Source organism: Dryas octopetala, chromosome 3 (assembly GCF_963921425.1).
Source record: "Dryas octopetala chromosome 3, drDryOcto1.1, whole genome shotgun sequence".
NCBI classification, from domain to species: Eukaryota; Viridiplantae; Streptophyta; class Magnoliopsida; order Rosales; family Rosaceae; genus Dryas; species Dryas octopetala.
The window spans coordinates 11,154,010-11,178,907 of NC_141368.1; the positions used below are offsets into that span (position 1 = coordinate 11,154,010).

The 24,898-nt window shown below is 37.3% G+C and overlaps 2 protein-coding genes across 15 annotated transcripts; one reads left to right on the plus strand and one right to left on the minus strand.

The window, feature by feature from the left end:
• Positions 1-1,808: 1,808 nt before the first annotated feature.
• SPX3 (SPX domain protein 3) lies at positions 1,809-4,463 on the minus strand. The gene is made up of 3 exons (XM_086236777.1): positions 4,145-4,463; positions 3,158-3,323; positions 1,809-2,492 (listed from the first exon to the last, which is right to left on the minus strand). Exons 1-3 carry the CDS (start codon positions 4,397-4,399, stop codon positions 2,104-2,106), a joined length of 810 nt encoding a protein of 269 aa, XP_086092903.1. The 5' UTR covers positions 4,400-4,463; the 3' UTR covers positions 1,809-2,103.
• A 6,019-nt stretch (positions 4,464-10,482) lies between these two features.
• Positions 10,483-23,410, plus strand: MEE44 (Nucleotidyltransferase family protein). Of its 14 annotated transcripts, none has more exons than XM_086235769.1 (18): positions 10,483-11,492; positions 12,097-12,639; positions 12,720-12,839; positions 12,918-14,918; positions 15,026-15,142; positions 15,310-15,492; positions 15,586-15,648; positions 16,253-16,324; positions 16,422-16,691; positions 16,883-17,002; positions 17,642-17,701; positions 19,429-19,469; positions 19,628-19,705; positions 19,799-19,883; positions 20,711-20,880; positions 21,008-21,075; positions 22,162-22,512; positions 22,982-23,410. In XM_086235769.1, the coding sequence occupies exons 1-15, from the start codon at positions 10,641-10,643 to the stop codon at positions 20,834-20,836; spliced, it is 4,731 nt and encodes a 1,576-aa protein (XP_086091895.1). In that variant the 5' UTR covers positions 10,483-10,640; the 3' UTR covers positions 20,837-20,880; positions 21,008-21,075; positions 22,162-22,512; positions 22,982-23,410. The 14 variants fall into 14 exon arrangements, with proteins under 14 accessions (XP_086091895.1, XP_086091894.1, XP_086091891.1 ...); XM_086235768.1 differs by having other exon boundaries at positions 21,008-21,071; XM_086235765.1 differs by having other exon boundaries at positions 20,711-20,852; positions 20,957-21,075.
• Positions 23,411-24,898: the final 1,488 nt, after the last annotated feature.

Sequence of the window (24,898 nt, forward strand, 5' to 3'; positions counted from 1 at the left end):
GTAGTACTGCTGGCTTTGTGGTTAAGAGACCCACCAACAAACTCTCCCAATGGCAATGGGATCAGATCAAGAGAAGGAAGACAAAAAAGAAAAGGTATACATATATGTGTGCGCATATATATATATATATGCATGTGTTGTAGCTCTTTCAGTAGTAGTACTCTTCAATCAATATTGATTATCATATGCTTATACCACTTATATATATATATATATATATGTCAATGACCATTGGTCTAATAGATGACACCCAGTCTAGGGATGGCAACGGGGCGGGTTCGGGGCGGGTTTGCCAATACCATACCCACCCCGCCGGGTAATCGGGTCCCCATCGGGAGTATTCGGGGCCCCTATTATTTTCAAAAAAATAATTTTTTATATTAATAACATATCAAATTAATATAAATATATAATATAATAGATGAAATACATTAAAATTCATCATATTATATTACAATAACACTAAATTATAAAGAGAACACTATTAAATTTTAAAGATATGCAACAAAAATTAAGAAAATAAATTAAAATATAATTATATAATATAATATTTTTATTAAACGGGTATACGGGGCGGGGCGGGGATGGAGATGGTATTACCATACCCGCTTAATCGGGGCGGGTCCCCACGGGGATTTTCGGGGGCGGGGAATTTTGCCATCCCTAACCCAGTCTCTTCTTTATCGGAAGGAAGTAATGAGTTCATCAAGGCCAAGGCCAAGACCTGTATATATCATTTTATACTTTCTATGACATCATTGAAGAGTACCTTCTTTCTCCCAAGGTTGCTTGATGAGCGGCTCTTTTTCTTCTCATGGCTCATTATGCCTTTGATTGTGGCAAGGAAGTTGATTCATTGTCTGTGTCGAAAGCTTTGCGAATTGGCTATGATGGCAGTCCTCTTGGTTCACAGAATTTGGCTTGGTTTTGCAGGCAGATCGAACTTGATGGAGCAGCCACAATTGTCGGTGTAGCCGTGTAGGCTGCTCCTTAAGAAACATACTAAAGATATTATATTTTCTAATCATATTAGTTGACTGTATTATGTGACAGCTGATGTGAATTACTACAGTTAACAAGTTAACCTCATCTACCGTATAATGTGGTTAGGAAATAGGGTTTTTTTCGTATTAATTTAGTAGCCCCTAATTGTAGAGAATGACTTCTTCTATAAAAAATGTTTGGGATCCACACTTATTATTGTGAGTATGCTGAGGATGTAGAAGTTTTTTCTTTATGACCTTATGGGAACTCTGTAATAATTGCTCAAAATCGCAAAGGTTAATTATAAATTTGTAATTTAAGTGTTTGAAACATTAATAAGTACTGCCCAAGTAGTTAATGGGGTTCAAATAGCAACACCCTTGGCAAAATCTTCCACATTTTGTTGGTGCAGCTCGACTCTAAATAGTGCTTAAGATCAGACCCAAATGCTTAAGAGTTTTTGGGCATAGCCTCTTTGGGCTCAACAATCCCCTGCTTGCTTAAGCTTATTCCAACAGGCCCCAACACCATCCCAACAAGTTAATAACAACCCAGCCCAGTAGCCACACAGCCCTCGAGCAATATTGAAAGTTTCTTGTTCATGTTTCAAGAGTTCACCACCAGACTTCCCAATTGTTAAGCATTTCCTGTATGCCTTAAAACACTTGTAACTTTCAATTTTCTGTCTCAAAATAATTGCTTGTGAGATCATTAAGATATATGGTTATACAAAAGCATTCTTTTGTCAAACAATTTGTATATTATGTTGACAAACTGCCAATTTAAATAATTGATTCCAGATTCTCACTCTAGTCTCTAACAACATAAATGTCAGATTATTTAATAAGATAACATGATCCTATGATACCACAATCAATTATGAAATAACAGTCATTAATCAAATTCTTTATCAATTACTCAAAATGATTTCTTATCTTGATAAAATAAAAGTACTAATTAATCACCTAGCACATTAATTCTGTGGTCATCATACCCAGTAGCATATATCATGTTCTCCCAAAAAACCATAAAACCTGTGGTCATCCTTTTCCATTTCCTGTGCTATATTTTTATAACTATATAATCTGCAGTCTGTCTGCTTAATTCTGCTATTACTTTCTAGACAATTGGTATAGGAGGTTGGAGTTGGAATAACTGGATTAGATCAGAGTCTGCAGTCAAGTTGAGAGGTGGCAGAGAATACTGACTATAAGTAGAGCTGCCTCTTCTGATCTCTTGCATGGTCAGTAGAGCTGCAACTGTGTTCCTGAATATTCCTTCTCCACCCACTGTTATTGCTTCTTTCACTTGTCTTTCTCTCTCTTCTTCTTCTTCTTCTTGTTCCAGTAGTACAGGGAACACTGCATCTATGGTGTTCTCACATTCCTTCACAAGCTTTGAGATGAGGTCTGTGGTGAAGAAGGGCTGCTCCAGAATCTTCTGAATGAATGGCAACCGCAGTAGACGGCCTGTTCTCTTGTCATACTTCTTCAATATCTTAGCCAATCCTACAAAACTCAAGAATTTATAACTATACATGTCCAATCATGAAATATGTGATTTCTCATCCCAGTAATGCTTAAACAAGCTCTGTTTTTAGATGAATTTGTCTCTTGTAAAACTTTGTAAGCAAAAAATTTACTTAGGTTATGTTAAATACAAATTTTATCGTCACACTTGGAGTGACTCTAAACCATTGATTGGTGGGAGGAGAAAGTATTATCTACAACAGTCAAATTATGTTATCATATTGATGCGTTACATCAAATCAATTATAAAACAATACGTAATCATTTTAAATGGAATCCATAAGATTCAAATTTAAAATTTTGTAGAACTCGCATAACATAAATCATATGGATCCCCTTAATAAATTACGTGATGACATAGTATAACGTATGGTTGTATACTTAATTTGATACTTTCTCATGTGTAGGGCTTATTGTGAGATTCCCATCAATCAACGTTAGTCTGTTAGTCGTGGGACAGTCAACCCTAATATTTCCCGTCAAATATTAATAATTTTTTTTTTCATTGGAAAAGTCTAAACTTGCCCAAAAGTTTGAAATTGAGGGAATGATAATGACACTCGATACTGGACTGTAATTTATTGAAGGCTTGTTGCATAAGTGTTGGAGTGAGTTAATTAGCCTCATCATCCATATTGCACTACCTGTGTAGTTGATGTTGCTGTAGTTCACCAAGAGCACCATTTCGCCATGGAAATCAACAATGTCTTTCCTAATTTTCCCCACTTCCTCTTCATATATAGTCTTTGAAGGCTGACTCCCATTGGGTCCCCATCTATCAATTACTTTCTGAACTCTCTGCTGTAATTCCTACATTCACATATATATATGATGCAGTCAGCAATTAGTTTTTATTGCACAAGGACCATTTTTATCATTTTTCTTCTTCTAGTGCAAAGATTGTAACTTGCATACCATCAAAAATATATTCACAATGATAGAATAATATTCAAAAAAATAAAAGATAGTATTTTGAAATGAAATTTTCATTATTAGGTTCCACAAAGTGCATAAAGTATAAATGAAGTATCGATAGTGTCGACTTAAAAAAACAATAACGTCTTTTTCAACCCTTTTACATGAGTACGTAGAATCCATAATATAGGACCCACAATAGCTTTTTGATCTTTTCCGTCATATTTATGAATAACTCTTAAATTCTAATTTTCATACAAATAATTCTAGAATTAGAGATGTGTATTATATTTTTCCAAAATTCTATAATCCTTTTAAGACATGTTTCCAAAATTCAAACACAAGCTACCCAATGTAAATTTTTTTAATTTAGGATTTGTTTCCAGCTAATTTTAAAGTAAAAAGTTCAAAGTGGGACCCAAATTTGTAAGCATACCAACTTTGGTTTTGGAACCTTGGTGAGGTTAGCATACCCACCTTCCAACCGAGTCAACTCAGTTGACTCAACCAAAATCAGACAATAAACTCATGGTATGTACTTGGCAAAAAAAATAAAAAATCTCATGGTATGTATGTGTCAGTTAAACAAGTAATGTTGGTCTCTTTTCTTCCACAGTTTTTATAATAACATGAACGGGCAGATCACGCTCACTAAACCCTGTTTGGGGATTGGAGAATAAATATACAATTATAAGATTAACCAAGAACAAGAATACCTTATTCCGGATAATGAAATCCTCCTCCTGCTCCATAAAGAAAGCATTGAACTTCTCGATCTCATTGTTCAACAGGTACACAAAGTCGGCCTCGGCCTTACCGTACCGATCAAACGACCCGTTGTTCGACGACATGGGAGGAGCCGAAGAAATGAGCCGCACAAGCTTCTTCAACTCCTTGTACGACAAGAACTTGTCCCGCCAACCCGGCAAGGTTTCTTGCATTTGCTGCTTCAATCGCTTCCCAAACTTCATTTTCAGACTGATGGGAAGAGAAAAATTGGAGAGTAAGAGAGTGAAAGGTTTGGTAATGAAGGAGGAGAAGAATTTGGGGATGTCATATTTATTGGGAGGAAGATTGGTCGAATATTAGAGAGCATATGCTTAATGCTTGGCGTGATGAAGTGGCAGTTGGAAAAGGTATAAACGAGTCGTCTAAGTAAAAGAATTCTTGGGCATATTCGGTTACTGTATGGGTCATACTTATGAGTGAGTTATTATTATGACCAATAGAAATTGACTCTATGGTATTGTTCCCATATATGCCGCAAGAAAGTTTCTACAAGAAAGTAAGAAACTGCTAAAACAAGATCACATTAGTTCACTATTTTATATAGTAAATGATTATTTATTAGTAATAATAACTCGCCATAATAATCGCAATAATGCTCAATATACCATATGAGTACTATTACACTCACCAGATTTGTTATTAGTAAGATGATATAGTCTCATCTCGATCAATTTTAGGTCTCATTTATTACTAATAAGTATGGCATTGAAATATGTACTAATACATTATTTGATGAATAAATTTGATAATTTTAGCATTATTCCCTGAGGTTTATCGTCTTTTCGCATGCACCCCTGAGGTTTCAATAATTACACATACACTCCCTGAGGTTTCAAAACTGTTGCATATAACCCCCTATAGTGAGACGAAAATGATGAGAAATTATGCAAAAAAGCATACTAAGGGATTAAATAGCCTAATAAGATTACTCAAGGTATAAGGTCCAACCTTAATACAAATATTTTCTTTTTTATTTATTTATTTATTTTTTCTCTTGTAGGGGGTTATATGCAATAGTTTTAAAACCTCAGAGGGTGTATATGTAATTATTAAAACTCCAAGGGTATATATGAAAAGACAATAAATCTCAAAGGTTGTAAGTGTAATTAACTCTTCAAACTACATGAGTGAATTAAATTATCTGACAAGTGTCAATTATTTATTGGTCATAATAATTAATGTAGTAAGTAAATTTTATATATTAGATAATATAGTCAAAAAGTTAGTCTCTCTAACATTATTTTAATAATGATTAAGGTAATGAATGATCCCGAGAATAATAATATTTCTAGCTAAAATATGTTGCATCAAATGTGATCTAACACTACTCTTGTCTGTTGGACCATATGGGTGATGAAGAGGTTGCACTGCAATGCATCTGATTGGCGCCGTACAATCGTGAAGTGGTCCAATTTATGGTGTTAGGCATGGAGATGGGTGACTGGCTGTTATTTTAGAATTGTGGTATGAGGGAGAGGATGATTCCTAGGAATCTCCCAAGGATCACGTATGGGAAAGGAAGTACTGAGTATTCTAGTAATGTGACGTTCGAGAAGGCATGAGAAAAGACCAAAAAAGGGAATATGGTCATTCTTCCTTGTTGACTATGCCAAGTTCGCGGTGGGAACTCTGACTAGCGCATGATTTACCTCTATAAATGTTTTTCAGTATTATGAGCAACCTTTGTACTTCAACTTTCATCTCACCATCACACAACTACATAAGAGTGTGAATTGAGGTTCTATATACATAATTAATTGACACACAATATTTTTCATTGTTATTAAGAAATATGTCTACCAAAAATTCCATACAATATGTTTACATATGTTAAAAGAAATCAGTGTAAGGATCTAGCCTTACTTTGTGTAGAAGTTGAGGCAGAAAAATATACTCATGGGATACTTTTTTATAGGCCGTCACCAGAAATGATGAAAAGACAAAAGAAATTGGGGGAGGGGTTGTCTATAGATTGACCCAATTATCAAAGCGTAACCTTCGTCTACCAAGTGAAGTAACACAGCTAAGAAGTGAATCGAGGAGCCAAGAGGAAATTCTCAGAGTTAGATAGGGTAAGAGGAAGAGGGAGACTAATTCACCCATTGCCCACCATATGTGTTGTGTTATTATTAGGGTTGGGTTGGTTTGACCGAAAAATCGAGACCGCACCCAAAATCGCTCCAACCGATGCCGAGAATAACCGTACCGGAAAAGAACCGTACCAAGATATTGGTTTGCCAACCGAATCGGTATGTTCGGTTCTGGTTCTCAGATCCTAAAACCGTCGGTTTACCGAACCGAACGGAATATATATAACATTTAATTTAAATATAACATTTTTATACATTTCTATACCCTAAAATACCTTTCTATAATACATTTATATACATTTCTATAATTTATATAACAAATATATAAATTTATAAACCCTAAACCCTATAATTAATAATTTCTATGTTTTTTAATTTATATAATACATTTCTATATAAAAACTAATTAAAAATACCCTAAACCCTACTATTATATCATATATTCATATCCTAAACAATTTATATCATATAACTATAAACTAAATACTAAATCCTATATCCTATTCATATATCCCATACCCTAAACCCTAAACCCTATTGTGTATTTTAAAAATTTTAAATCTTATACCTTATAAGGCTTATTATATCCTATACCAATATACCATATACAAAATAGCTTAAACAATTATTAGGTTTTCAATTAAACTAGTTTATATGTGTTTTAACTTTTAATTTGTTTAATTAAAATTTTAATACTCTAAATTGCTAAAAGCCTAAAACTCTACAAACTAAAAATAAAAGTAAAAAAATGAAATCTGGCCTAGTGATGGTTCGACCTCAAGACCACAAGGGAAAAGCTAGTGCCTTATTCACCAGACCACAAACTTTTATACATTTGTTCTTCCAATATATTTATTTATACATATGTTAGATAATAAAATTAATATACAATTCACATATTATGTATAAGAGAGTAAGTGTTTAACCTACTAATGTCTTCTTCTTTTTCACATTTGCGCCGCCACTGTTATTTCTCTCTCTCTTTCTCTCTCTTTCTCCTCTCCTCTGCAACCCCTCTACTTCCCCAATCTCCAAACACTCTCTCAACTCTCAAGTCTCAACCCATTTGCAGGTACTCAAACCCAAATCCATTCCCCATCCCACCCGACACAAAACCCACGAAAATGCTGTCTTCAATGATCGGTTTGGCCATGGACGACGTTGTGCTGGGAAATGTTTAGGAAATTTTGTTGTTTGGGTTGAATGTGAAATTCTGTTATTTGGGAAATATTTGATCTTTGTGGTTTAATTTTGCTTCTTTTAATTGCCCTTTTGTCTCGCCCGCCACCTTCTTGCTCAACCCACCACCGGTCAAGGCCCATTCCGAGCCGAGCTGAGCCGAAATGCCGGTCCGCCCGAGTGCCGGTTTACCGGCAATCCGGTCCCGGTCCCGGTAGACAAAAGGGCCAACCGAGAGGGTTCGGTCTGGTCTTCGGTTTGGGCTTTTTGGCTCGGTAACCGGACCGAATACACCCTTAATTCTTATAATTTCATTTTGTTAAATAACCAAATTGATGATTTAGACAAAAAAGTGGTAATGAAATGGTATAAGAGAAAAAAAAAGGGTAATTCTATTTAGGGGTGGGCACAAGTCGGGTTTAGGCCCAACCCGCCCACCAAGTTGAGATAATGGGTATGGGCTTTTGAACAACCGAAATTGGCCCGTGAGAAAGTCAAATCGCACACCGATCCAATCCATTTGAATCGGATTGGGTCAGTTCGGTACTCAGTTTTGGACTTAATTATTTTGTTAAAAGCTTAACTTCAAAATAAATTTTCTAAGCCCACCTTATATAAGGCTTAAAGACTTAATATATTAAGAGTTTATTTTTGCTCACCACAAAAAAGTGGTGGTGATCATTACCACCATCATGAATAGGTGACACGTGATACCTATCCATGATGGTGATTAAAGCCCAAACACCAGCCATTATTATAAGAATTGGTAATGGAGAAAAGGCCCCAGAGCATATTTATAAGAAAGGAAAGGGAAATCACTTTGGTTTTTTTTTTTCTTCGATGTGGGATTAGCTTAATGTTATTCTAATAACAGCAAATGCTCACTGCTCAATGACTCTGCAAATCTGCAATGGTATTTCCGCACAGAATACTTCCACCACCATCTTCAACCAAATAAATTCCCCCAACTCACCTCACAATTGCTCAAATCAACCTTAGAATCCCTATCAAAATCAACCCATGATCACCATGTTCACCAAAAACATGGAAATGCCCTCCACCACAGCCTCTGTCGCGGCCAAAACAGTGATCTCCACCATAGCCTCCGTCGTCGCTGCAGCCATTCTCATCCATCCATCATGTTCTCCCTTTAATGAGTTGACTTTGTGGGGTGCTGCATTTGTGTGTATTGGAAGTTCGGTGCGGTTTGGTTCTTCTCGGGTGCCTGAGTTTCCAACCTACTGACCGCATCGGGATGTGGTCGGTTGGGTCGGTATATAATTGACTATTGCTTACTCAAAGCTTACACTTGAACTGCACCTCATTTTCCTGGTTGGTTTTGGTCGATTTGTTAGGTTGAACCGACTAGGGGTGGGCATAAACCTGTCCGGCCCACTGCTCCAACCGCATCGCCGGTCATTTAGTCTTAAGCCGACCTACCTCGATAGAGTCAGCTCGGGTGATGGGTTTCGTCCTCTACCGCTCGCCGAAGCTGAGCAGAGTTGCGATATAGAGTGACATGCGAGAGAGAGAGAGAGTTGCAGATAAGAGAAAGATAGAGTTGTAGGCGAGAGAAAAAGAGAGAGTTGCAGGCGAGAGAGAGAGAGTGGCAGGCGAGAGAGAGAGAGTGGCAGTGGCTGATTGACTGTCATATTTTTCGGCAAGAGAAATAAGCTTCCTTGTTGGCTTAGCCCACACTTCGACCCGCTTTGACCACCAACCCGCATAACCTCAACCCCGATAGAGCCAATGATGTGCGGGCGGTGGCGGGGTGAGTCCCAAGCTTACCCAACCCGCACGATGCCACCCCTAGAACTGACCTCCTACCCACCCCTAGCTAATTCTATTCATACTCTACAATTTGCTTATTAAACCCTAAAACAATTTTTTTGTCCTAAAGTTCTAACTTCACTCTTGAATACAATCAAGAAAAGAAAAAGAAGGAAAATGAAAGCCCAACAAATCCCCCCAACCCCACCACCCCACCACCGTTAGCGTCGGTCCCATCTTCGTCGATGCCGCTTCCATCTTGGCAATCTCCGTCAACGACTTTGCTCCTCCTCCCCTGCAACCTCCTTCTCATTTTCTCTAGCTTTCTTTCACTTTTTTTTTCCTCTTCATGGATCTCCCATTCTAACATGATTGAGGTACAATGAGAAATGAATCTTGTAAAGTTAAGAAAGAAAGAGAATATAACAAATCTCACCTCTAAATGGTGGCTGAAGTTTTCATAAATTAAGAAAAGAACAATACTTTCCTCAGTCCTTGGTTGAAGGAGCTCTTCTAACCCCCCATCTCACAAATGTATGTCCTTTTTAGTCTTTTCATTCAATTTATGATTTATGATTTTATTTTTTAATTTTTTTAGAATGAAAAGACCAAAAAGAACAAGAGCAAGAGAGGGGGTTAGATGAGCTTCTCTAACCAAGGACCGAGGGAAACATTGTTCTGAAAAAGAAAAATTTGATGAAGATTCAAAATTCTTCAAAGCTTTGATTCCGCTTACATGTAACGCACTATGAGTTTTTAAGTTCTGAATTTTATTGTTGTTGCTAAAATTGGAATTTTAGGACAACAAAATTGATGTCAGATTAGTGAGTAAATGACTAAATGGTAGTGTATGAATCTGAAAAAAATGATAAAAATAATTTATAAGAACAAAAGTGTGATTTTCATGAAACTATGGAGACCATTGTTATATTTTGAACTTAATTCTTTTGTCTCCATTTTCTTTGGTCGGAGACATGAGACATCATAGGGATTTGAAAGGGTAACAATGTAACGTATCCTCGTGATCAAAGAAAATGAGTGAGAAATGGGCTTTAAACAAAAGCAATGCCGGCCCTAAACAAAATTGAGCCCAAGACAAAAAATTGAAATACCAGTCAATCAGTCATACACTCATACAGTCATACTGCCTCTACTTGATTTTACCTCCATATTGCGCTAATACTCCTTTAAACAGAAAAAATAAAAAATAAAATTTATGAATGACAGTTATCAGTTTAAACCCCGGAAAAACCTACCTGTCTGTCTCCACCTGAGAACTCAAGCTCGTCTCGGACCCCCGAAACCCGCATTTCGATAGCCCGAAACTCCCTCGCAAGTTGTCTCGCCGCCATTTTCATCTCTCTGAACAACAACAACAACAAAAATGTCGAAATCAAACCCTAAATCGCCTTACGATTCGCTCATGATGACTCAGAACCAACTCATTGACTCGCTCACCTCGCACATCTCTCTCTACCACTCTCACTCCCAATCCTCAGACCCCAAACCCCCCAACCCTAACCCTAGGTCCTCCATCCTCAAATGGTTCTCATCTCTCACCGTCCACCAGCGCCAGGCCCACCTCACGGCCGTCGATCCGAAATTCGTTCGGATCCTCATGCAAATGCTCGGAAAGGTCCGGACCCACGGCCACGGCTCCTTCATCATCCTCCCTGACCTCCCCTCCGGTGACCTCCCTACCCTCTGTTTCAAAAGGTCCAGTGGGCTTCTGTGTAGGGTTTCCGAGTCGAACGAGTCGGAGAGGACGCTCTTCGAGTCGACTCAGTTGTTCGCGTCCAGAGAAGGGGAGAAGATTGAGGAATGCTCGTGTTCGGTGAAGGATATTGACACGGTGACGGTGAGCGAGGGTTTGGTGGAGAATTTGGATAGGTTTGTGGAGGCTATGGATGAGATATCAAATGGGGGCTTCTTGAGAGGCGAAGAGAGCGACTTGGGATTGGATTGGGTCGAATTGAAGTGGTTGAAAGACAAAGGGTATTACAATATCCAAGCATTTGTGGCGAACCGGATTGAGGTGGCCTTGAGGCTGTCGTGGCTGAGTAGTAGTAATGGGAGGAAAAGAGGGGTGAAGTTGAAAGAGAAGACTAGCGCCGCGGGTGTGGCGGCCAATGTGTATTGGAGGAAGAAGGGGTGTGTGGATTGGTGGGGAAATTTGGATGTGGCAACGCAGAGGAATGTATTGACTTCGGTGTTGGGGAAAGCGGCAAAACCTTTGGTACATTGTCCAAACTTTATGGTTTTAAGTTTTTTTTTTTTGGGTGAGATCGTGTTAAATTTGTAATATCTTGAAAATGTAGGAAAGGTTCTAGATGATTGTTTTGATTGAAAAGGTTGTAGTTATTGTGCTACCAAATTAGTGATGATAAAAAAGATTTCTAGTAAATGCTGCATTAATATGCTTCAATCAAGGAGGATTTATAGATGGACGTGGTGTTGAGAGATGGTTGATGATACTAAACCAAACTACTATGAAAGGCCATACTTTTCCAAACTGAGATCTTTCTCTCTACAATTATGACCAATTCAATGAAAAATGCTATTTTCACTGCCAATTATTCAATGAAAAATGCTATGACCCATTGTTTTTTAAAGCTCCATAACATGAATTGCCATGTAACTTGCCATGCATATCAATGATATCATTTATACCCAATGCATGAATATGAATATACCTTTTATGTAGACCGTTACTCTTGTGTGATAGAACTGGAGTTTTAAAAATGGAAAATGTTTTATATTTTGCTGGAGGTTACAATTTAGTGTTTGATTAGAGATACTTTTGGTATAATGTAGTTTAACCTTGATCATTTTAAATTTAGATTCTTGAGATCCTGAAGGGGAAAAGTAGTGTGGTGGATGATGAAAGGTGGCTCTTCAATACAGGAGCGGAACAACCATTGAGGTACAACCATATTGAATCTATGCGAAAGATTGTCCCAAAACTTGTGGCTGACACCGAATTTGGGTCAAGCATTATCCCGGCTTCTCTTTCTGGGAAACCTGCTTCCTTAGCGGATGCCTTTAATAAACTCTCTGTGGTTCAGGATATAGTAATGATGATATCATTATGTCGCCATAGTGAATATGATAAAGGGAAACTCTTCTATAGCACTTTGAGTTCAATTCCTACCATTTCTGATTTTATACTAAGAAAAGTACGAGGATTTCTTATGGTTATTTTGCTTGACTGCACAAAACTAGAACTTCTAGCAGAGGGAAATGAAAAATCCTTATCTAAGAAATCCAAGGCAAAGCCTAGTGCTTGTAGCCGTAAAAGTAAGGGGAGGACCCGCAATATGAAAAGGCCAAATCCTGTTTCAAGGTCATGCACAGATGATCTTTTGTGTGAAAAGTCTCACAAGGTACTCTTTTAGTTGGCTGATGTCCTTTTGGATACAGAACACATTTGAGGATAGTTTTAATTGCTTCAATGTTATGCCAGGATCTTAATTGTACATTGGCTCATAAAGAGAAGGCAGATTCAGTGGAGTCCAAGAAGATGCATGGTATTCATCAGGAGACGGAGATTTTCAAAGAGACATCATCATCAAGAGTTGAAATGGTTATACTAGTTTTTTTAATTTGGATCACATTTCTCATTGATGATTTGAATGGTTTGTAACTGATAGCTTGTCATCAGGAACATGCACAAGCATCGGTTGTCGCAAAAACTCAAACTGCTGCAAGGAAGGGTAGGAAAGAAAAAGGCAAAAACAAAATAAATGGCTTTAAGAATGCTGCTGATGTGAGAAAATTTGAAAGATCAGTCATGGAAGCTTCTTCTTCCTCTGTCATTCCTGAAGATTACACAGCAAAGTCTGATCGGGTTTCTGGTGATTCAGGCTTCCAGAACATCACAGATGATAATTCAGCTAGTTGTAGCATCCTTGTGTCAAAGTCAGTTCCTCCTGTTTCTGAAAATGGGCCTACTAAGAATGAGGATGCCACCCAAAGCATTCAAGAGAATGATGTTATTGGTTCTAGTGCAAGTTTCTGTCACAGAGTTCTAGAAAATTGCCAGTCATCAAACAATATTACTGAAATTCAAATTAGATCTTCTGGATCAGAAACTGAAAATTGTAAGGTACATGGAAACGTAATACCTTCTCCTTTGCCTGTGGTGGATGATAGTGCTTCCAGCCATAAAGATATTGACTTTCAGAACAAACATGTTGGTAAATCTGATGTAAAGAAAGTTTTGCCAAACCGAGCGATAAGAGCTTCTGATGTAAAAAAGGAAGCCACTCTGTTTCAGGACCAAGAGAATGGGAATAATACATGTGATACTGGAGCTTCAAGCTCTTTTGAATGCCTTCCATATGAGTGGCCTGGTGTAGCTTGCGCCTATTTTCCACCTGTTAACTCACATCTTCCACCTGCCACCGACCGGTTGCATCTTGATGTTGGTCATAACTGGCAGAATCATTTCCGCCAGTCTATGCTACCCACAATACATCAGGCCAGAAATTCTCCAATTGAAGGTGGGTGTAATCCAGTTCTGAATCGACCATTGCCAATGAGTTTAGATTGGCCCCCAATGGTTCGAAGTGCTCGTAGATTGGCTCTATACCGGACCTGTAATTATGATTCTGGATTCATCTCAAAGAAGCAGTGTACTTTTCCACAGGGTTTTTCTACCCACAGTGTCCAGATGCATGCAACAACCATGGATGATGAAAGAAAGTATTCATGGGATTGCACGGACCTACCTGACCCCACAAAGGCATATGAACTAGCAGATGAATGTGACAGCCACTGGATATCAGAAGATGAAGTTGAGGTGCAAGCATTTTCTGGGGTAGATTATAATCAATACTTTGGTGGCGGTGTAATGTACTGGAATCCTTCTGATCATCCAGGAACAGTTTTCTCTCGCCCTCCTTCCCATAGTTCTGATGATAGCTCATGGGCTTGGCGTGAAGCCGACATGAATAGGGCTGTTGATGATATGGTTGCATTTTCATCTTCGTATGGTACAAATGGTTTGACTTCACCTACTGCTTCTTTTTGTTCTCCTTTTGATCCTTTGGGATCAGGAAACCAGGCTCTTGGCTACGTTATGCCAGGAAATGAAGTACCAGCCAAGGTGCTGCACTCCTCATCAACAATAACAGACACAGATGCTGATGAGGAATCCTCTGGATCTTTGGCTGATGCAACTGGTGATGTTGAAGGGAAGACAGGAGATTCACTTCCTTACCCCATTTTGCGGCCAATCATCATTCCAAACATATCGAGAGATAGGTCAAGATCAAAGCGTAATCCTGATCATAAAAGCCCATGTGTTCCTCCTTCTAGGCGTGAGCAACCTCGGATAAAGCGGCCACCATCGCCTGTCGTGCTTTCTGTTCCACGTGCTCCACGACCTCCTCCACCCTCCCCTGTGAGTGATTCCAGGAAACACAGGGGATTTCCAACTGTTCGATCTGGTAGCTCCAGCCCAAGGCACTGGGGTATGAGAGGCTGGTTCCCTGATGGAGCTAACTTGGAGGAAGCTTGTTTACGCATGGATGGTGCTGAAGTTGTTTGGCCTTTTAGGAATAATAATATTTCAGGCCGCTCATTGATTCAGCCTCTTCCTGCACCTCTGTTGCAGGATCGTCTGATTGCTATTTCTCAACTAGCTCGTGAGCAGGAACATGTAAGTTCAGCATCTATGTTATGATCTCAAATTTATGCCTGATGGTACATGTTTATTATCTATGTTATGATCTCAAATTTATGCCTGATGGTATTTTCATTGTACAGCCAGATGTCGCATTCCCCCTACAACCACCTGAGTTGCATAACTGTCCTATACGGAAGGCATCTCTTTCTTTGATGCATAGCCTTGTTCATGATGAGATTGACTTTTTCTGCAAGCAGGTATGATAATTCATCTATCATCATTATCATTATTTTTATTCCTTCACCATCATTGTTATCTCTTATTTTCCAGTTCTCCAATCATAATGTTTGTCAAACATTTGTAGCTTTGACCCTCTTCCATGTGTTGTTACATTCCACTGAATGTTTGATATGATGGATTCAAGGTTGCTGCAGAGAATATGGCTAGGAAGCCCTACATCAATTGGGCTGTCAAGCGGGTTACACGGTCTCTCCAGGTGCTTTGGCCCAGGTCCAGGACAAACATATTTGGTTCAATTGCAACTGGTTTGTCCCTTCCAACAAGTGATGTGGACCTTGTGGTTTGTCTACCTCCTGTGAGGAACCTGGTAATAATTTTCTTGATCTAATCTCTCGACTACATTGACTCCTTTTCCAGTACTTTAACAGGAAAAAGAACTTATCTGCATACATATTTCTAGGAACCCATTAAAGAAGCTGGGATATTGGAGGGCCGTAATGGTATTAAAGAAACGTGCCTTCAGGTATGTTGGCAATGCTATACATCTGTGTTGTAGTGTAAGGCAGTTGTGGCGTGGCAGTTCATTTGATTCATTTTGTTTATTGGAGATATGTGTACTGAAACTGTTTGGTTTTTCCAATAAAATGAATGAAATTGTGTTGTACACTAGCTTGTAATTGTTTCAAAGGAGTAGATGAACAATGCTTTTCTCTGCTAGCAGTTTATTAGTTACAAGCTTAGTGTATGTACATTCAAAGAGGCTGCATAATCTTAAGGGACACTTATCACTCTGTTTCTGTTGGAACATTTTGAATTTTGTATCCTGATTTGTTATTGACCTTTTTTTTTCTTATCTTTTTCTCATATTATCCATAGATTGGACTTTCATGTTTTTTATATGACCTTGATAATCAACTTCAATGTACTGCACCATTTTTCCTGCATACATCCTGTGAACAAATAAACTTTTTTTTCAGTCACCTGATTGGTTCGCTGTTGTTGAGGTGTTACAGTGGCAATTAATATGTAACACTCTCCCACTCCACCGATATTTAAGAGTGTTTATTTTGTTGTCTATTGGTTTCCTGTTGACTGTTGGGTAACACTTTCTTGTATTGGTCTTCCAGCATGCTGCCCGGTATCTCGCCAATCAGGATTGGGTGAAAAATGATTCTCTTAAGACTGTGGAAAATACAGCCGTAACTCCTCTTCTTTTCAACCTTTCTTTTTCTTTTCTTTATTTAAGCTTCTTTCATTGTCCTCTGTCTTTTCTTACTGTTTTCCTTTTGCTCTCAGATACCTATTATAATGCTTGTGGTGGAAGTTCCCCATGATCTCATTGCCTCTTCTGCCTCTAATGTACAATCACCAAAAGAAGAGCCACCTCACATGTCTGGTGAACAAGGCACTAATGTGCACTCCAGTGTGGTTGTTTTAGAAGAATCTGCTATGCCTAAATACTCACAGTCACAAATAATTTATGATGCTACAAGGGATTCAGTATCAGTTCGTATTGACATTAGTTTCAAATCTCCATCTCATACAGGATTCCAAACTACACAGCTGGTATCTCTCTCTCTCTCTCTCTCTCTCTCTCGCTTAATGTTTGTGTGTGCATGTGCATGCATGAATTTATGAATATAGCACCTTCAAGTTTTCATGTTCAAGTTGGGCAGTTTTGATGACATTTTTAGTTCAAGTCGAACACTATTATATGTTTCATTTATATTTTATGAACTGTAGATAGTCATTTGCAGGTTAAGGATCTAACTGAGCAGTTTCCAGCTGCTACACCCCTTGCTTTGGTACTGAAACAGTTCCTGGCAGATCGTAGCTTGGATCAGTCTTACTCTGGTGGCTTGAGTTCCTACTGTTTGGTGAGTAATGTCGGAATACTTATTCTAGGATTTAATGTCAGTAAATCATATTGTGAGGTTTTTAAAAATTTTTCCATGTTCAGTAGAGATAAGTGGTATCAAAGGTGATGGCATGCCATAGAACTTTTGGAATATGAGCAGAACATTATGTTTTCCCAAAGAATGTGTAGCTTTAATACTTCTTTTTTGGCGGACTGCTAGAAGCAAGAAATACCAACTCATACAATTGAGATACATAATTTTGCCTTAGAAAAGTATCAAAACATTGATGCTTTAATCTAGAAGCTGCCGGATCAAGGCCTAAATTATAATGCATCATGAAGATTTTGGAAAGTGCAGTTTTATGAACAGTCAGAGAATTAGAGATCTAGAATCTGATGATGTTTCATAGGGAATCATGAAAGGTCAAAATTGTAAGCAGCGATAGGGATTCAAGATCAGCCATAGAGAGTATCTGGCTTTTATTTCTAGTTCTCAATGACCAGTCATAAAACCATCCTTTGTGACAGCCTTGGCTCTTACTATTTTGGTTGAGTATCTGGCTTTTATTTTTATAAAATTTTCTTGTAAAAGAAAAATGCAAATAATTCAATAGGTACTCTACATTTGTTAAACTTGTTGTTTTCACTCTTATTGCAGGTATTACTAATCATACGTTTTCTCCAGCATGAGTATCATCTTGGCCGACCAATTAACCAAGTAAATCTTGATTTTCAACTCTAGTTTTGTTTTGTTAGTATGCTATGTTTTCCCTTGGATGATATATTGTACAAGAATTTGTACTCTTCTTGCTCTATTTCTTATCACATGGTATGATACTTTGTACATGTATAGTATCTTTTTCCATGGATCTTACATAGTATGGTAGTGTGGTTTCTGACTTGATTACTGGTATTTTTTCTTTTCCCTTGAGGGTGTGCAGCTACATTTAAGAACATGGTACTTTTTGATACCCTCCTTTGTTGATTGTGAAACTCCTCAGGTAGGTAATAGGAGGTTCCAAAGTGTTAAAAACTTAAATTAGAAATTAGCTCACTAGTGGCACTCAGGACTTGACATGCCAAACAAAGTGCAACATCTTATTTAGGATATGCATGCAGGGTGTTGCCCCATTTGTCTATGTTGCATATTTAAACTGTTTTTTTTTTCAATTTTGGTACCTGAACTTTGGGCCTTGTCCCAACTAGGTACCTAAACTATTATTTGTCCCAATTTCATACCTAAACTTTTATTTTGTCCCATATTGGTATACAATGTGACTTTTGTTAAAAATTACTAACAAAATTTGGTCATGTGTGTTACACATGTCTTATATCTAGGGTTAATTTGGTCTATTCACGATCCTATGTTGACCTAAATGCCCCTAATTTTGATGTATTATTTTTTAAAAAATCACCTTATATACTAAATTGCGACAAAATAAAAGTTTAGGTATGAAATTTGGACAAATAATAGTTTAGGTACCTAGTTGGGACAAGAACCAAAGTTCAGGTACCAAAATCGAAAAAGACCCTTAAACTTGTTTGCGGTTTTGTGCTTTGGGCAATGGGTTTTGCTGACATAACTATCACTGTAGTTGGTAAATGCTTGCATGCTTGCCTGATACAATAGTGAGGACAAATTTATGACTATCTAAAGGATATTTCAGGCCTTTACACTGCTGGCACTGGCTATTGCCACCGCAATAAGCAAACAATCTAACTTTTAGAAATCTCAATACTCTTTTTAATGACAGAGTGCTGATTTTATGGGTTTGTAGCCTTACAGACTAGACACTATTTTCTAGTACATTTTGGATGACATTATTTACTTATATGGGTCCTTAACCACCCAGATGAATTTTCAAATTGCAAAACTATTTTTCAGGTTCTGGCAGCTGAGTAAAAATTTCAGACATTTTGATTTTTACTGGCAATACTATTCCATGTCCTGAGCACAATTTTGGCTATTTTTTATACTCATATGATTTTCTAATCATTGAGGAATATCTGACCACTCTAAAAGGAGTCCTCTGACTTTTAGAGCTGTGGAGGAGCCTCTGAACACCATACACATGCACCGAATTTATGTGGGACATCTTTTCTTTTTTCTTTAAGTTCATTCCACCATGCTACTCCAAGCAATGTGCATAAAGTTGAATATTCGTTTGAGTATTTATGATTGTTTATGTTCTGTATGGTTACAATTAATTGAGGGTCCTATTCTCCTTAAATCTCAAGAAAACTCAATCAAAATCATTATTTAGAAAATTGAGATATGATTTGCAATTTTGTTTAAATATTCAAATTTCAGGCAACTGGGTCAAGTTCAATGTTCTCATTCAAGCTTCAGTACTTTTTTTTTTTTTTTTGGTTTTCCATTTCTTATTTCTATAATGATTATTACTAGATTGCCTTTGCTTAACTGCTTCAGTAATGATCTTGCAGAACTTTGGAAACCTTCTGATGAATTTTCTTTATTTTTTTGGGTAAGATAATCGTTGACAATGATTCTTTTTTTAAATGAGTATTGTTAAAAGTGCTTCTTGTAATTGAGTTTACACTTTGATGGAAAAACCATTTAGTTTGTTATAATATGGTTAAAATTACATAGTTATTGTTTAACCTTTGATCTTTTCTTTTCTAGGAATGTGTTTGATCCTCGGCAAATGCGTATATCGGTACAGGGTAGTGGTGTTTATATAAAGAGGGAAAGAGGTTGCAGGTAGTAATGGCACCCTCTGCTTTCTTATTTGTGTATGATGTAGGAATTTTTGAATTTCTTCCATTACTTATATTTATGATCTACTCCATGTAGCATTGACCCAATACACATTGATGATCCCCTTTTTCCAACTAATAATGTGGGACGCAATTGCTTCCGGATACATCAGTGTATCAAGGTAAGCTGTGTTATTTTTTTGGATTAGTTATCATGATATTTCCTGATATATTCGATATTGACTTGTGTGATAACCTGATGTTAGTCTGTAGCTAGCTGCTTAGTATTATGCAATTTTTATGACTGATGAAGCACTATCTTTCACATGCTCCACGAGTTGTAGTAACGTTTATCTCAGCACATGCTAATTACAAGGTGGGGATGCCAATGGAGAAGTTTGTAAAAGTGTTGGCACATGTAATAGCTAAAATTAGCCTTTATAACTGACAAGTTGGAAAAGGTTGCTTTTGGCTAGTAGGCCTGTTAAAATCAATCCCTTTGGGGACCTTTTGTAATGTAGTGATTTGGCCCCAACTCTTTTGAGGATGGGTCAGTGACAAGGAGAAAAATTGTCCTTGACTCGTTTTTTGAGGATGGGGAGGGTATTCCCTATCCCTGAAATCGCCTCAATTATATATATGTATACAGGTATACACATACTTTCTTTTTAATTCTAATTTTATATGAAAAATATAGTGTATTAAAATTATAAAAATAGTAAAGAAACACTAAGTAACACTTTGATTAGCTGCCTTCTCATATGTGTGTATATATATATACACACACACACGCATCAGACACCTTCTTTGCTTAGTTATTTTGTGTTGATGCGTGCCAATTTCGTGTTAAAGTATTGACATGTGTGTGACATGATTTTTGGCACAACAACGCGTCATGAACATAATAGGTTCCTCTTGTTTGATTTTGCATAGTTTATATATTAGATTTTTCGAACAAGTATATATATGTAATGTTTCTTACTCTCAAGACTATGATTGGTTAATGTAGGCTTTTTCAGAAGCTTATTCTATTTTGGAGAATGAGCTCACGTCTCTTTCCAATGATGGTGATGCATGTTCAAGGCCCCCATATAGACTGCTTTCGAAAATCATCCCAAGTATTGATCTATCATAGGGATGCTTGCTGTATGGTGAGTTATATGGTTTATGGTTTAGAAGGTAATCTTAGAGTTTGACATTTGATTTTGCTTCTCATTGTTTTTTTCCTTTGATGTTTTTTCTTTTGGTTGGGCAGATGGATGGGAAGTTGACAATATTATCTGATTGTGATCTTATGTTTATCTAGAGAAAAAGCCAACTCCATTGATCAAGCTGTGGGTCTTTTATTGCGAACTGGAGGTTGCAATCTAGTAGGTACCTTCGGTTATGATTTCATCTCTCTCTCTCTCTTTGTTGACTCTCTTTGGCCTAAATATTTTTCATGATACATGGTGATAATGATTTGCAGTATTGTACCAACATTTGCTATTATTTTGCTTAAATCTGAAGTTAAACAACCTATTTTCTTTTAATGGTTAGCTCACAGACTAACTCTTGAAGATGCAAAATGACTTTCCTTGGTGATTCAGAAGGGAAGTGATATAGTTTTCAGAAATTTATTGAACACTAAAATTTAATGGATCCAACAGAGGCAAACAGTTTTAAAAGTTCCAGTGGAATTCATTTAAAAGTAGAAACTTTCAATAATACAAAAGCACTATGCAATGGCTGGAGTTAAAGATTATTGTTGCTTGGTTTGTAGTTTTGACAGCGAGCCACTTAGGCTTTAGAAAATGGTATTTCATGTTTGATGGTCCTACCAATATGCATAGGTGCTACTAAATATGGATATCATGCAAGTGGCATTTACTCATCTAGTTGAGTCACTTAGCACAATAATATTGTAACAAGTAGGACAAAAATAATCGTGATCATCATACATGGTCAATTTATGGGCAGGGATTGCTTCATTTCTCCTCTCCCTAAGAGCAACTTTACCTAAACCCCTATCTCCACTAGGTCTGACCTCTTTCACCTGAAGTCCTTTGAAGTGTTGGAATTGGTGGGCGAACTAGTCCCTTTCCTCCGAAAAACTACCATTTCCCCATACTCCTTTTATTGTAGTATTTTCCTTTTTGGTTTACTGAAATTTCCCTTCTTTCATAGTAGGGCTTGGACCTTAGCTAATTATGGTCACAAATCAATGTGTTATTTAACTTATTTTGTATTCTCTGTTGCTGGTTTAATTGCTGATTGTGGTTGTGATCCTTGTGGATATAATTGATTTTGGAAGCTTTGATTTCCATGAAGATAAGAGATTGGCTGTGTTTCCTGACATTTGCAGATATAAGAGAATGGCCAAAAGAGGATTTGCAATTTTAATCATGAGACCCTTATTTTGTTGTCATTGTCATCATTATCTCTCTACCTCTTAATTATTATTTTTTATGGAATTTTCAGTTGAGAAGGGGAGTTTGCTAGCTGCAGTCTGTCCATGTTTAAGTGTCATTTGACTTCACAAATTTTGGGCCACCCTCCTTAATTAGACTGTGCTGCATCGCTTTGGAGGTTTTTTTATTGCTACTTTGAAAAAGGGCTTCAAGTTAAAGTGCAAGCCAAGTAAAACGGTTAAGCTTTTTCCCAAGTATAAAGAAATTGATGGCAAAGTGCACTCACTGTTTGCTGGTTCAGACATCTCCACTCAGGGTCAATTTGTTCATACCCTGGTCAGAATGATTAATACTGTCAGCTTTGGGTGGAAGAATGATTAAGACTGTCAGCTTTGGCTCCACCTGTGGGAGATTCCTTATGGTAATTCTAATAGAAATTTCCAGAGTTTGCTTTTTGTGTTGTAAATTTTTGGTTCTCCAGTGTTATTGCTATATTTTGGGTAGGGTGGCAATTGAGTCATCTCGTTTGTGTTTAGATGGGTGTGTTCATAGTGGTGTGTTGTGTCATCTCTGTGGTAGTGTCAAGTTATAGGCAACCTAACCTGTTAATTACATGTTGGGTTCGCAGGGTGTTAAGGTTGAAGACTGCCACCCCTAATTTTGGGCACTAAGCTTGATTAATTTGGAGTCTGTTCTCTATTTTAAACCACATAAATCTACTTAACTTCCTTTCTATTGTAGTTTTTCTTCAATGCTGGCCTCTGTTTTAATTAGTTAAGCACTTTTCTCAGAAATTCACATTCTTGTCCCTTTCTATAATTGATTTCATTTGTTTTGTAAGGAATTTCTTATTTTCCCTACTGAATTTGTCTTCATTGTCTTTGTTATAGGATCAACGTGTAATTTTCGTTGTAGATTTCTTCTCAAACCCTTGGCGCAGTTATTAATTCACCTTAATACGGTTCTGCTACAGGGGGTTAGCAACAGAAAGCAAGGTCGAAAAAGCAGTATGAGTTTATTTGTCAATCGACTCAATCATATGCTGTTGTTGTACCTGTTGCACACTTGTGATTAAGGGATTCTTCTTTGACCAAAGTGTGTTTCAGTCTCGAGATGGGTGCAGTCAAGGGCAGAATATAGAAGGGACTAAGAGGGCGATGACCCCTGCAAAGTTTTGAAAACAAAATTCAATATAAGTTATAGACTTATAGAATACTGAATACCATTCTATTCTTCTAAAATATTAATGTATTGAGCATGTGCCATTTGTAAGAACATTTTTTCTTCTATTTTATTATATTATATTATTCTCATGAACATTAACAGGGATACCATGTAACTCAAACTTCACAACACTATTTAGATACTTCCATCTTTAATATTGATTTTTTCCTTTTGTATTTAATTATTAATATTGATTTTGTATTTTTGTATTTTTTTATAAAGCAATAACATTGCATTAAAACAAGACATAGAAAATATAAAGTTATGGCAAGAAGTCCTACAACAATAGTGCCAACAAACTAAACGCTTATAATGAAATAAAAGTCCAATCTCGTAACGTTGGCATTGAGCAAACACTACAGCCGCCAAATAGAGCCAGCAAGGCACTGTAGAAATTAGCGAACTAGTCTTGTTTGGGTTTCCAATCCAATCAACATCTTTAAATCGAGTTTGAAAGTAGATCAAGGTGGCGAATCGAGCAGTAGTAACTGGCAGGACTGGTACTGGTGAGTATAGTGACATCCTAATACCTTGTGATGAGAACCAAAGACAAACTGGATAAAAGATCTTTAGAGAGCAACTAAGTGTCGCTAAAACAGGATCCAATGCCGCACAATGCGCAGATCGCGCATAACGCCACAGATGGACCAAACCAGAGTGATCGAAAAAAAAAAAATCTCCTTTATTGAGAAGAGAAAACTCTTACATGGAGAGGTGAAAAAACTCTCACAAAGAGGGAGGAGAGTATCCCTTAATACAAACCAAAACAGAAAACGAAGAAGAAAAGGAGAAGGGAGAGGCAGGGGTAGGAGCAGTGGGCCTGTGAGGAACACAGGAGGCACCGCCCGCACCCCTGGAAATACATAGTTGATAGAGATAGGGTTGAGGAGAGAGAAAATAGCGTTTGGGGGGTGGCGACTAAAGATAACCTAAGGCACGACTTGAAAAACTCTAGGGTATGACTTTGGAAGCATCAAAACATGACTTGAGATGTCACTAGGTACAATATGAAATGCATCAAGGGTATAAATATTTAAAATGCCTCAAGCAACAAACATAAATTCTAAAGAGACAACTTAAAAACTCTAAGGTATGAGTTTGGAAGCGTCAAAATATAACTTGGGATGTCACTAGGTATAATTTGAAATACATGAAGGGTATAAATATTTAAAAAGCCTCGAACTACGAATTAAAATTCTAAAGGAACAACTTGGATGCCCTGAGAAACAACTTAAGAAACTATGAGATATGACTTAGAAAGCGTTAAAACATAACTTTAGATGTCGTTATGTACGATTTGAAATGCATAAATGGTATACTTGGAAAATGTTAAAATATGACTTGAAATCTTACTAGGTACAATTAGAAATACACCAAGAGTATAAACATTTAAAATTCCTCTACTTATGAACAAAAATTCTCATGGAACGGCTTTGGATGCCCTATGAAACGACTCTTGATGCCCTAAATAATGACTTGAGAACCATTAAAACTTGACTTGAAATGTCACTAAGTACAATTTGAAATGCACCGAGGGTATAAACATTTAAAATCCCTTGAGTTACGAACTAAAATTCTCAAGG